The 13335-nt window shown below is 49.3% G+C and overlaps 1 protein-coding gene across 1 annotated transcript in view; it reads right to left on the reverse strand.

Annotated features, from left to right (window-relative positions):
• The window catches only part of LOC123774727 (mucin-2), a 37424-nt gene extending 31552 nt beyond the window's left edge, over nucleotides 1-5872 (reverse strand). Inside the window, exons 1-2 of the mRNA XM_069310882.1 lie at nucleotides 2145-5872; nucleotides 1549-1651 (exon numbers count right to left, since the gene is read on the reverse strand). Of these exons, the coding sequence (XP_069166983.1) occupies nucleotides 1549-1651; nucleotides 2145-4991 (2950 nt within the window). The 5' untranslated portion in view covers nucleotides 4992-5872. The remainder of the gene's footprint in view (nucleotides 1-1548; nucleotides 1652-2144) is intronic.
• Between the last annotated feature and the right edge of the window lie 7463 nt (nucleotides 5873-13335).

Raw genomic sequence — 13335 nt, forward strand, 5'->3', positions numbered from 1 at the left:
TGGAGGACGGGCTGGAGGACGGGTTGACATATCTGGACGAAGATTCATATGACTGCAGACAATTTCATTTAGAGAACCATTGTCGGTCGCAAATGAGCTCGCGTCCCATTTCTTGGCCATTAACACCGGTTCTCGCCTTAATATTGTTTTTCTTACCCGAAAATTCTCTACTGAATTCCATCCTGTAGAGTTTTGAAATGCAACTTCTGTACACCTATAATGATTTAATTCTTCTTAACTTATTATTTTATGATTGCTCTTTTCCAAGGAAAGGGCCTTGGCCTATTTTGTTTGTAGGTACCGCACTTGGGAATATCATGACAACACGGTGTCAAAGACCTACTTCAAGAATGTTGCATTTTGTTTAAACTCGGAAGTTGACCTCCGGACAGCGACAAGGACAAGCAGAGAACAATACGCCGTCTAGTAATAGGTTTCATTGTAGAAACATTGAATTCATGCCTGGTAGACCTGGGCCAGGATTCAACAAGTAGTTAGGCAAGTACTTATTAACGTGTACATCTTTCCTCAATCTTTGGCGGCGTTGTTTACATTCATTAAACAGTTTACGAGGATCAAATCTCCTCAATAAAATGTTATTATAGTTTTAAACAGTCTCCTGGTGCTTTGGTGCTCAGAAATGGATTAACGAATATTAGCGAAATCACCAAAGATTGAGAAAAGTTGTACAAGTTCGCAAGTACTTGCGGTACTACTTTATGAATCCAGGTCGAGGCCAGGCCGTCGCCGCAATCGGAAACCGGCGCTGAAGAAGACTCATTACCGCAACACCAAGTAGTAATGTCGTCCGCATAAAGTGCTAAGTTAACACCAGGTGGGAAGGAAGAAGCAAGATCATTAAGGACAACCAGGGGAAAGGGTAGTAATCAAAACACTACCCTGCGAAATGCCTCCATTTTGGTGATAAGAAGTCCATAAAGCAATCCAAAGACGTGCCTTAAGCATATGACTAGAGAGAAAGCTTTGCCGCAAGAGTGACAAGTTGCCAAGCAGGTCCAGCGAATGCATTCAGAGTAATATATTTAATGTCTCCAGGCAGTGTTACAAGCTTTCTCTAGGTAAAAATAACTGCAACAACTTAGTTATATGCGGGTAAAGGCATGGCTCGATCCTTCACCTCCACTGGATCCCCCGACTCTACCAACGCCCCGAGCCGCTTGTTCTTCTGTAGACAGATTGACGTAGGAAAGTCGGGAATTTCTAGTCCCTAGTTGCCCTGTGGCTGGGGGGATTGATGCCCTGAAGCATCATAAACCCCCTATACCCCCCCCGAAGTGGCAAGGGGAGCTAGGGGACAACAATAGCCATTCCTATTATTCTTCCTAACCAAATATTTACGAAAGGTTCAATAAATACATCTCAAGACAACCATAAAATTATCAGGAGAACAAATTGGAAAGACGAGAGAGGATTAGTAGACAGTGGTTTACAAGACAAAGTTGTTATAGGTAACTCAAAATTCTAAATGTAAACAGACTTTAGCTTTCCATGCGTTTATTAGTCTCTCTCTATGGCTAGATTACAGACCTCTGCAGGCAGGACAACACTCCCCCTCCGGCAGGCGGAGCTCCTCAGCTGGACAGTCTAGAGGGGGACACGCCACCTTCCCACACTCCCACGACAGCTCACGCTGCAACGAGACGCACAGGCATCACCAGTGGTCACTAGAAATCTTTACGAAGCTTCGAATCACCACATTATTTAGCCTTACACAAAATTTAACAAACTAACTCATTTCACTTGAGCACAAACTTATGTATATCGTTTCCAGTTTCTTCATATTAAAATTATCTTGAATTTTATGCGCACATAAGAGTGTGATTCGTAGCGTCGTAAAGGGCTCGAGTGGTCACATTGCAAATCATCATTAAGCAGAGTAAGTGTCATCAAGATGGTTCCATCATAAGAGAGCCTCAACAAACCATCTGTAGTATGAACAATGAATTATATCGAACGCAAATTTTTAACCTGCATGACTGACGCAAAGTCAGGCGTAATATCCTGCATGACTGACGCAAAGTCAGGCATAATATCCTACATGACTGACGCAAAGTCAGGCGTAATATCCTGCATGACTGACAAGGTCAGGCGTAATGAAGAAATTTTCTATGAACATCACGTACCGAACATTTGCAAATGATGCAAGGGTCTTCAGGCAGCCTGAACATCTTCCCCATCTCCTCTACTTCGCAGAAGCCACGTAAGGTGTCAGGTGAGGCTGGGGCAGTGAGAAGGGTGTCAGGAGAGGCTGGGGCAGTGAGAAGGGTGTCAGGTGAGGCTGGGGCAGTGAGAAGGGTGTCAGGAGAGGCTGGGGCAGTGAGAAGGGTGTCAGGAGAGGCTGGGGTGGTGAGAAGGGTGTCAGGAGAGGCTGGGGTGGTGAGAAGGGTGTCAGGAGAGGCTGGGGCAGTGAGAAGGGTGTCAGGAGAGGCTGGGGCAGTGAGAAGGGTGTCAGGTGAGGCTGGGGCAGTGAGAAGGGTGTCAGGAGAGGCTGGGGCAGTGAGAAGGGTGTCAGGAGAGGCTGGGGTGGTGAGAAGGGTGTCAGGAGAGGCTGGGGCAGTGAGAAGGGTGTCAGGAGAGGCTGGGGCAGTGAGAAGGGTGTCAGGAGAGGCTGGGGTGGTGAGAAGGGTGTCAGGAGAGGCTGGGGCAGTGAGAAGGGTGTCAGGAGAGGCTGGGGTGGTGAGAAGGGTGTCAGGAGAGGCTGGGGTAGTGAGAAGGGTGTCAGGCGAGGATGGGGTAGCGAGAAGGGTGTCAGGCGAGGATGGGGTAGTGAGAAGGGTGTCAGGCGAGGATGGGGTAGTGAGAAGGGTGTCAGGCGAAGCTGTGGTTGTGAGAAGGGTGTCAGGCGAGGCTGTGGTTGTGAGAAGGGTGTCAGGCGAGGCTGTGGTTGTGAGAAGGGTGTCAGGCGAGGCTGTGGTTGTGAGAAGGGTGTCAGGCGAGGCTGGGGTGGTGAGAAGGGTGTCAGGAGAGGCTGGGGTGGTGAGAAGGGTGTCAGGAGAGGCTGGGGTAGTGAGAAGGGTGTCAGGCGAGGATGGGGTAGTGAGAAGGGTGTCGGGCGGGATGGGCGTCGAGGGTGTCGATTCGGATGGGCCAGTTGACGACTCGGATGAATCAATACTGAAGATTAGGTTGGGCTGAGAAATTGCTTGTGGTGATGTCAGAGAAGAATATTCCTCCGTTATTCGAAGCATAACTGGTGTTGGAACTTGTACATTTTCACGATCGTCGGAAGTGGCTTCAATACCTTGAACGTAGTTGTGTAGACTTAGAACCCTAAGCTGCTCATCTGTCCCGTCAACAATCGAAGGTGTCAAAGCTTCCTCTGGTAAGACTGTCGACGTCCTGGTAAAGGAAGGCGCTTCCGGCGTCAAAGTAGTATGTGACGGTTCTGTTGAGTGTACTTGATCCCAGTACGTCATGGGATCTGATGAATCTGTGGAGGTATCTGAAGTTTGTAAGACGGTAATGGAAGTACTTGAAGAAGGTCCCACGAAAGTTGCGTCAACTGGAGGAGCATTTATGTAATCTGAGTATGCAAGTGTAGAACCCCAATTTTCGTTGGAAACTCTATAATTTGAACTAGCTGATGGTGGTAACGAAGTGAAATCACTTTCTTGTATTTTCTGAAGCAATGGTCGAGCTTTATCTATTGCTGGTTTTGGAACTTCAAAATATCTATTGGAATGAGGAGGTATGTTATGGGAATCAACAGCATAGTTTGTAGACGTTGTAGTTGGCTTCGTAGGTGTTGGGGAAGATGTATTTTCGTTAATAATTCGACGTATTTCTCTCTCTTTCTTAAGTTCCTTAATAACTGGTAAGTGTGTCTCGTGTAGTGTTGAGATCGACTTTAGAAGGGAAGCCGTTGGCGATACAGATTCTTTACTGAGAGCGGACGGAACCCGAGGTGTGGGCTCCGGGGCTGTACCAGTATATTCCGTGGTTACGTCAGGTGTAACAGAGATGTGCAAGTCTTTCATATTATCACTCTCCTTTACTGCTCCTTCGATGAAGAGTTTCTTGATGACTGGATAACCCTCAAGGTATCGGGGTTGATGTGTTGAGGTGGGTGACACGAGCCCATCCCTGGCATCAGAAGTCGTGCCACTCTGACCAGGCACTGTGACAGACGACTGCGTGATGCTCGCGCGTCGGTCGTGTGCTAGACGAGACCTTGACAGAAGCGGGTTTAGCAAGGAACAAGATGGTGTGTGTTTGGGTCTGTCGCTCGCATCTGTTCTTTCTTCCTCATCTGTAGAATTTTGTCGCTTGGATATTTTTAACTGAACTTTAAATTTAATTTTTGTTTTTGATTCTCTTAATTTGTTAACTTTATCAAGAAAGGTATTCCTACTGTATGTTCCAAATGGGGCGTGTGATCCCTGTCGGTCGTGACCGTGGCTGGCACCACCCCTGGCCTGGGAGTCCTCGGCTTCTCCCGAGGCGCCACTGGTCCTAGAGCTCGGGGCTGAGGGAGGAATCTTGTCGCTATCAAGGGATAACTCTGTGCTAGATCCTAAGGGAAGGGTTGTTCCCGGTGAATCAGTATGGTCAAAGAAAAGTATATCTTCCTCATAATACACAGCCAATGAGTCATTGAAGGTTCCGTTCCTGTAAACGACGAGGGGCTTGCTAGCTATAAATTCTGCTGTATCAATTCTCCCTGATAATAGATGTGTCTCGTTTATCCCGGGATCTTTGTCAGCAAATGTAATATTGTTCAGCGATGAGTCAGGAGCTGCAAAGCCTAGAGTCAAATTAACGGAATTTGGATTCTCAATGTTTATGTGACTTTCTTGTTGTCCAACACCTTGTATAGAAGCTGCACTTTGTGTGTCGGTCTTGGCAAGACCAGAGGGGCCCACTCTCTCCACTGAGGGCGTCCGGGAAGAGTGCTCCTCTACTTGAGGAACTTTCCCTGAGTTAATAACTGCTCGTTTTGGGTCATCTATCCAAGACGGGAGTTCTAACATAGTGTCTTGGGTAGCGGCTTGGGGCAAGGGGTCCGAAATTGTGCCGGGATGGGTAGGGATATCCTGGGCACTGGAATGGGGAGGTATATCGTCCGTGCTGGGATGGGGAGTGGTGTCCTGGGCGCTGGGATGGGGAGTGGTGCCCTGGGTGCTGGGATGGGGAGTGATGTCTTGCGTGCTGGGATGGAGAGTGATGTCTTGCGTGGTGGGATGGGGGGTGGTGCCCTGGGTGCTGGGATGGGGAGTGATGACCTGGGCGCTGGGATGGAGAGTGGTGCCCCGAGTGCTGGGATGGGGAGTGATGGCCTGGGCGCTGGGATGGGGAGTGATGGCCTGGGCGCTGGGATGGAGAGTGGTGCCCCGAGTGCTGGGATGGGGAGTGGTGTCCTGAGTGCTGGGATGGGGAGTGATGGCCTGGGCGCTGGGATGGGGGGTGGTGCCCTGGGTGCTGGGATGAGGAGTGGTGCCCCGGGTGCTGGGATGGGAAGTGGTGCCCCGGGTGCTGGGATGGGAAGTGGTGCCCCGGGTGCTGGGATGGGAAGTGGTGCCCCGAGTGCTGGGATGGAGAGTGGTGCCCCGAGTGCTGGGATGGAGAGTGGTGCCCCGAGTGCTGGGATGGAGAGTGGTGCCCCGAGTGCTGGGATGGGGAGTGGTGCCCCGAGTGCTGGGATGGGGAGTGGTGCCCCGAGTGCTGGGATGGGGAGTGGTGCCCCGAGTGCTGGGATGGGGAGTGGTGCCCCGAGTGCTGGGATGGGGAGTGGTGCCCCGAGTGCTGGGATGGGGAGTGGTGCCCCGAGTGCTGGGATGGGGAGTGGTGCCCCGAGTGCTGGGATGGGGAGTGGTGCCCCGAGTGCTGGGATGGGGAGTGGTGCCCCGAGTGCTGGGATGGGGAGTGGTGCCCCGAGTGCTGGGATGGGGAGTGGTGCCCCGAGTGCTGGGATGGGGAGTGGTGCCCCGAGTGCTGGGATGGGGAGTGGTGCCCCGAGTGCTGGGATGGGGAGTGGTGCCCCGAGTGCTGGGATGGGGAGTGGTGCCCCGAGTGCTGGGATGGGGAGTGGTGCCCCGAGTGCTGGGATGGGGAGTGGTGCCCCGAGTGCTGGGATGGGGAGTGGTGCCCCGAGTGCTGGGATGGGGAGTGGTGCCCCGAGTGCTGGGATGGGGAGTGGTGCCCCGAGTGCTGGGATGGGGAGTGGTGCCCCGAGTGCTGGGATGGGGAGTGGTGCCCCGAGTGCTGGGATGGGGAGTGGTGCCCCGAGTGCTGGGATGGGGAGTGGTGCCCCGAGTGCTGGGATGGGGAGTGGTGCCCCGAGTGCTGGGATGGGGAGTGGTGCCCCGAGTGCTGGGATGGGGAGTGGTGCCCCGAGTGCTGGGATGGGGAGTGGTGCCCCGAGTGCTGGGATGGGGAGTGGTGCCCCGAGTGCTGGGATGGGGAGTGGTGCCCCGAGTGCTGGGATGGGGAGTGGTGCCCCGAGTGCTGGGATGGGGAGTGGTGCCCCGAGTGCTGGGATGGGGAGTGGTGCCCCGAGTGCTGGGATGGGGAGTGGTGCCCCGAGTGCTGGGATGGGGAGTGGTGCCCCGAGTGCTTGGATGGGGAGTGGTGCCCCGAGTGCTGGGATGGGGAGTGGTGCCCCGAGTGCTGGGATGGGGAGTGGTGCCCCGAGTGCTGGGATGGGGAGTGGTGCCCCGAGTGCTGGGATGGGGAGTGGTGCCCCGAGTGCTGGGATGGGGAGTGATGCCCCGAGTGCTGGGATGGGGAGTGGTGCCCCGAGTGCTGGGATGGGGAGTGGTGCCCCGAGTGCTGGGATGGGGAGTGGTGCCCCGAGTGCTGGGATGGGGAGTGGTGCCCCGAGTGCTGGGATGGGGAGTGGTGCCCCGAGTGCTGGGATGGGGAGTGGTGCCCCGAGTGCTGGGATGGGGAGTGGTGCCCCGAGTGCTGGGATGGGGAGTGGTGCCCTGGGTGCTGGGTAGCGGAGCCTCCTCCACCTGTAACTTGGAGGAGACACAGATGGGGCAGCAGGACCCCTCCACGGGAACCAGGTTCTCGCCCGGCGGACACTGGAGAGCTGGACAAGGCTCTGGGAAACATTTAACATTTCCATCCTGGAAAAAATATATATTTCTTAGGCAATGGAAGAACTTGAGTGATGAACACATTAACGGGTACATGTAATCCAACCTATCCTCCTCTTTAGATAGTAGTTTTTGTGACGATGTACAAACCATAGTACAAACATTGACGTACTAAACAATTAGACAGTAGAATTTGGTACTATTCACTTTGTGAAAATGCATTTTGTTTCGTGCAAGCGTATATGCAATTCGTGATACTGAGCAAATACTACACTTTGTATACATGTTGAATTTGTGTGTAAATGGTATATTTTGAGTATATATGGCATATTGTGTGTGTGTGTTTCATGATATATTTTGTGTGTAAATTACATAGTGTGTAAATTATACATTATGTGTAAATATATTGTGTGTAAATTTTCGAAGTTGTATTTTTGTGTGTAAATTGAATATTTGTGGAAATGTGTGCGTTTTATACTGTGTTTTGATTTTGTGCATTTTTAGTGTATATACAAGTGTAGGATTTTGTGTGAATGGTGATAAATTATTATATTTTAGTGTGACATCATAAACTCGGCTTTTCATTAATAGTAATTAATATTTCAACGTGACGAAGACCCTGGTGTATCCATATGAACAGTGACTAGGTGGGTACTTATTCATGTAGTACAATATTTGGAGTCTGAATATAATAGGGCATTTAGCAATAATTGGGAATTGTTTAAATAATATGGTTACCTTTCTGGTTGAAATGCATCAATATGAATTAATAGAACAAAAATGAAAGATCACGTTGGGTGACTGAGCCGTTGGGATACTGAAATCTTGCTCTTAATACATTTTGGTATTAATGTGGTATAAATTATATCTGACTAAATGGGGTAATGGTGGTAAAAACAGGCTATTGTCAAAGTTTGTATGGGCTGTAGAGTATGTGTATGTATATATGTATGTATGAAAGTATGTGTGTCTTGTATGAATATGCATATATATGTATTTGTGACTGTTGGTTTGGAAACAGGATAGCTAATTTGTGGATCAAGATTCGGATTTGTGTGTACTTTTAGAGGCTCAGAAATGTTTACCTTATGAAAAAAGTGACGAGTCCCCAGTTGAGTTGCCAGATGCAGGAATTGCGGTACGATATTTGGATGGCTGTTTTGGTTGAACTCAGCACTGCATAATTAATCATTTATAGCTTTAGGCGCGTTTGTGTGTACTTTTCGTGGTTTGAGAATGACAAACCTATCAACACAGGTACTAGCATGCTGAGTTGCCAGATGTATGAATTGCAGTACGACATTTGGGCAGATATTCTGATTTGAACTTGGGAATGCACTATTATTGATTTACAGCTGTTGGCGCGCTTCTGTTTTCTGATGTCTGGGAATGACTAACCTATGAACAGAGTTACTATCCAGCTGAGCTGCTAGATGTCCGACACGCTGTGTGTATTAGTGGCTTTAGATATTGTATGTACTAGCTCTATCTATAAATCCAATATTATGTTTGTAACTCTGCATCTATGTATGTACTTTTCCCGAATAAAATATTATTATTATTATTATTATTATTATTATTATTATTATTATTATTATTATTATTATTATGTACGATATACACCTGTGGAACTTTAGTACACTATTTGGCAACAACCTTGTATTATTGGTGTTGCGTAGGGATTAATCAGACTCCAAATGGTTGAGAACCTGTTGTAGATCGTCTGCAATGATCCAGTACTGTGATTACTGAGGTTGTATGATCCAGCACTGTGATTACTGAGAGAGTCATCTAAAAGATTGTGTTACTCCATCGTATTATTAAAAACTAGACTGTAAACTATACTTTTAAATGAATTTGAATCGTCTATTTTGTTTCTTAGATTCCTACTGTTTGTGTAATATACCTCAAGTGTTCTGTTATTTTGAGGCCCTTCTTCCCTTTTCATTTTGCCATTTTCCCCCACCAACACATACTTCTATTGCCTCTTTTTCTCCATATCAATTCCCATTCCACTATCTATTAACAGTTAAAACCCAAACAAACCCCTCCAACCACAGGTTCCAATGAGTTGGCAACAGCAATTATCTCAGCCTTGGATAAATGAACCCCATCCCGAGCATACGTGTCATTCCTTCCATAGAAGTGTTTCTAGTAATCAATGAATGATATTGCATTTGATTTACAATATTTGTCCAGTCGGCAATTGACGCCAAGTCAATTGACAACCATCCATTTCAAACTCCCTTTCCTGGAAGAATGCCATATATGACCGGGATTCCTCCCTTGCTCCTGGCTTCGAAGGCTCCTAACAATAGACTTCTGCAGTTTCCTTTATGCTTATGTACTGGGGTCCTGTTCCCCCTTCAGGGAGGAATTGAGCCGACCCCGACCCGCCTATGACACTCCCTATGACCACAATTACTCCTGCAATGTTTTACGAGGCTACAGCAAGCCTCCGGCCTCCATCCTCGAACATTTTCTTACAGCTATACTGTATTATATATATTTTTGAGACAACCTAACGAAGCATTGACAAGTAAAGCAAATGTAAGGGAAGTTTTATTCATTTTGTACATAAGCAATAGAAGTAAAATTTGTGAAGTAACTTACCCGGCAGACGCAGAGAGTGCAGGGCTGGTCAGGATCAAAGAAACGGTAGTCTGGGGGCAGGAGGACGCCGCGGTGGTGACAGGGGGGGCAGGTGGGGCAGCAGGCGCCCCCTTCCCGCCTGGGCAGGCTGCAGGCAGGGCTGGGGCAGGCTACAGGCTCGCAAGTGACGTTACCATCCTGAGAGAGTCGACGTTAATTAAAACACTCAATCAGGACATTTCTCAAGATTTAATTAAATAACAACAATGCCATGCATTAATTTTCATTAAAATTTTTAACATGCAAAATCACTTCTCTCTATTACTCTAATTAACGCGAAAGCTATTATGCAAATTAAATACAAATAAAAGCTGCCAAACGCACTTGCAACATTTCACACGAGACGGACAAAATAGAAGCTTTCATTAATGAACACCGGAAGCACTAGTCAACACACTGTAGGGCATATATGTATTCTTGTTGGCTGTATATATATGGTGGATAGTGTGTTCTTAGTACAGGGACGGGGGGAGAGAGAGTACAAGGGGAAGAGAGTACGGGAGGGGGACCCACAGGACCCACCACACAACGACAGCTGCTGCAGGTGGCGTTGTCGGTGAAGTGTGTGTCGTGGGGGATGACCTGGTGGGCGTGTACACAGTTCCTGCCGGAGACGCAGGCGGGGCAGCACTCTCCTGCCTCCTCCTGCTGGTGCGAGGGGCAGGTCAGGGCTGGACACTCCTGGCGGAAGCACTCTACAGATCCTCTCTGTGGGATCATAAGGATGCTTGGCAATAATAAAATATTGATAATGCTTAATTAAAAAGCTTATGTTTCCATATATAGTTTAAACCGCATTTATATTGGTTAGAAATTTGTTTATGTAACCGGGGCAAATCTGGTGGTGTGTATGGAAGTAGCACCTGCAGGTAGCTGCACTTTGTTAACGTTACTAACTACATCATATGGTGTGTATGGAAGTAGCACCTGCAGGTAGCTGCACTTTGTTAACGTTACTAACTACATCATATGGTGTGTATGGAAGTAGCACCTGCAGGTAGCTGCACTTTGTTAACGTTACTAACTACATCATATGGTGTGTATGGAAGTAGCACCTGCAGGTAGCTGCACTTTGTTAACGTTACTAACTACATCATATGGTGTGTATGGAAGTAGCACCTGCAGGTAGCTGCACTTTGTTAACGTTACTAACTACATCATATAGCTAGCTGCCATATGATAAATATTACAATACAAAATATAACAATAAAACATCATATATCAATACAATATAAATATATATATTTAACTTTATATTACTGGCAGGTGTGGGGCAGCTTACCTGACAGACGCAGGTGTGACAGGTGTGGGTGGGGAGGTGTGGGGCAGCTTACCTGACAGACGCAGGTGTGACAGGTGTGGGTGGGGGAGGTGTGGGGCGGCTTACCTGACAGACGCAGGTGTGACAGGTGTGGGTGGGGGAGGTGTGGGGCGGCTTACCTGACAGACGCAGGTATGACAGGTGTGGGTGGGGGAGGTGTGGGGCGGCTTACCTGACAGACGCAGGTATGACAGGTGTGGGTGGGGGAGGTGTGGGGCGGCTTACCTGACAGACGCAGGTATGACAGGTGTGGGTGGGGAGGTGTGGGGCAGCTTACCTGACAGACGCAGGTGTGACAGGTGTGGGTGGGCAGGTGTGGGGCAGCTTACCTGACAGACGCAGGTGTGACAGGTGTGGGTGGGGGAGGTGTGGGGCAGCTTACCTGACAGACGCAGGTGTGACAGGTGTGGGTGGGGGAGGTGTGGGGCAGCTTACCTGACAGACGCAGGTGTGACAGGTGTGGGTGGGGGAGGTGTGGGGCAGCTTACCTGACAGACGCAGGTGTGACAGGTGTGGGTGGGGGAGGTGTGGGGCAGCTTACCTGACAGACGCAGGTGTGACAGGTGTGGGTGGGGGAGGTGTGGGGCGGCTTACCTGACAGACGCAGGTGTGACAGGTGTGGGTGGGCAGGTGTGGGGCAGCTTACCTGACAGACGCAGGTGTGACAGGTGTGGGTGGGCAGGTGTGGGGCAGCTTACCTGACAGACGCAGGTGTGACAGGTGTGGGTGGGGGAGGTGTGGGGCAGCTTACCTGACAGACGCAGGTGTGACAGGTGTGGGTGGGGGAGGTGTGGGGCAGCTTACCTGACAGACGCAGGTGTGACAGGTGTGGGTGGGGGAGGTGTGGGGCAGCTTACCTGACAGACGCAGGTGTGACAGGTGTGGGTGGGGGAGGTGTGGGGCAGCTTACCTGACAGACGCAGGTGTGACAGGTGTGGGTGGGGTAGGTGTGGGGCAGCTTACCTGACAGACGCAGGTGTGACAGGTGTGGGTGGGGGAGGTGTGGGGCAGCTTACCTGACAGACGCAGGTGTGACAGGTGTTGGTGGGGGAGGTGTGGGGCAGCTTACCTGACAGACGCAGGTGTGACAGGTGTGGGTGGGGTAGGTGAGGGGCAGCTTACCTGACAGACGCAGGTGTGACAGGTGTGGGTGGGGTAGGTGAGGGGCAGCTTACCTGACAGACGCAGGTGTGACAGGTGTGGGTGGGGTAGGTGAGGGGCGGCTTACCTGACAGACGCAGGTGTGACAGGTGTGGGTGGGGGAGGCGAAGGTCTCGCCCTCCTCCAGGAGGTTGTGGTGCAGCCTGCACCCCGCCGTGCACGACGGGCAGCAGTTGACCACCCGAGGGTGTGTGCACCTGGCCGATGGGCACTGTAACACGTGTGTCACCGTCACCTCACAGTATCACATGTGTCAACAATAGCAACACATGTCAACAACACACGTGTCAACATCATCAACAACACACGTGTCAACATCAACAACACACATGTCAACATCAACACACATGTCAACATCAACAACAACACACATGTCAACATCATCAACAACACACATGTCAACATCAACAACAACACACATGTCAACATCAACAACAACACACATGTCAACATCAACAACAACACACATGTCAACATCAACAACACACATGTCAACATCAACAACAACACACATGTCAACATCAACAACAACACACATGTCAACATCAACAACAACACACATGTCAACATCAACAACAACACACATGTCAACATCAACAACAACACACATGTCAACAACAACAACAACACACATGTCAACATCAACAACAACACACATGTCAACATCAACAACAACACACATGTCAACATCAACAACAACACACATGTCAACATCAACAACAACACACATGTCAACATCAACAACAACACACATGTCAACATCAACAACAACACACATGTCAACATCAACAACAACACACATGTCAACATCAACAACAACACACATGTCAACATCAACAACACACATGTCAACATCAACAACAACACACATGTCAACATCAACAACACACATGTCAACATCAACAACAACACACATGTCAACATCAACAACAACACACATGTCAACATCAACAACAACACACATGTCAACATCAACAACAACACACGTGTCAACCATTTTTGGAGAGGGTTGTATTGCTTATTACAAATAAATTATTACAAATAAATTACAAATAAAAATTGTGTGGTTGTATTGCCTAGCAGTAAACAGGTACCCGAGAGTTAGTCAGCTGCTTGTGGGGTTGCATCCTGGAGAGGGTC

The sequence above is a fragment of the Procambarus clarkii genome, chromosome 68 (assembly GCF_040958095.1).
Source record: "Procambarus clarkii isolate CNS0578487 chromosome 68, FALCON_Pclarkii_2.0, whole genome shotgun sequence".
In the NCBI taxonomy this organism is placed as follows: domain Eukaryota; kingdom Metazoa; phylum Arthropoda; class Malacostraca; order Decapoda; family Cambaridae; genus Procambarus; species Procambarus clarkii.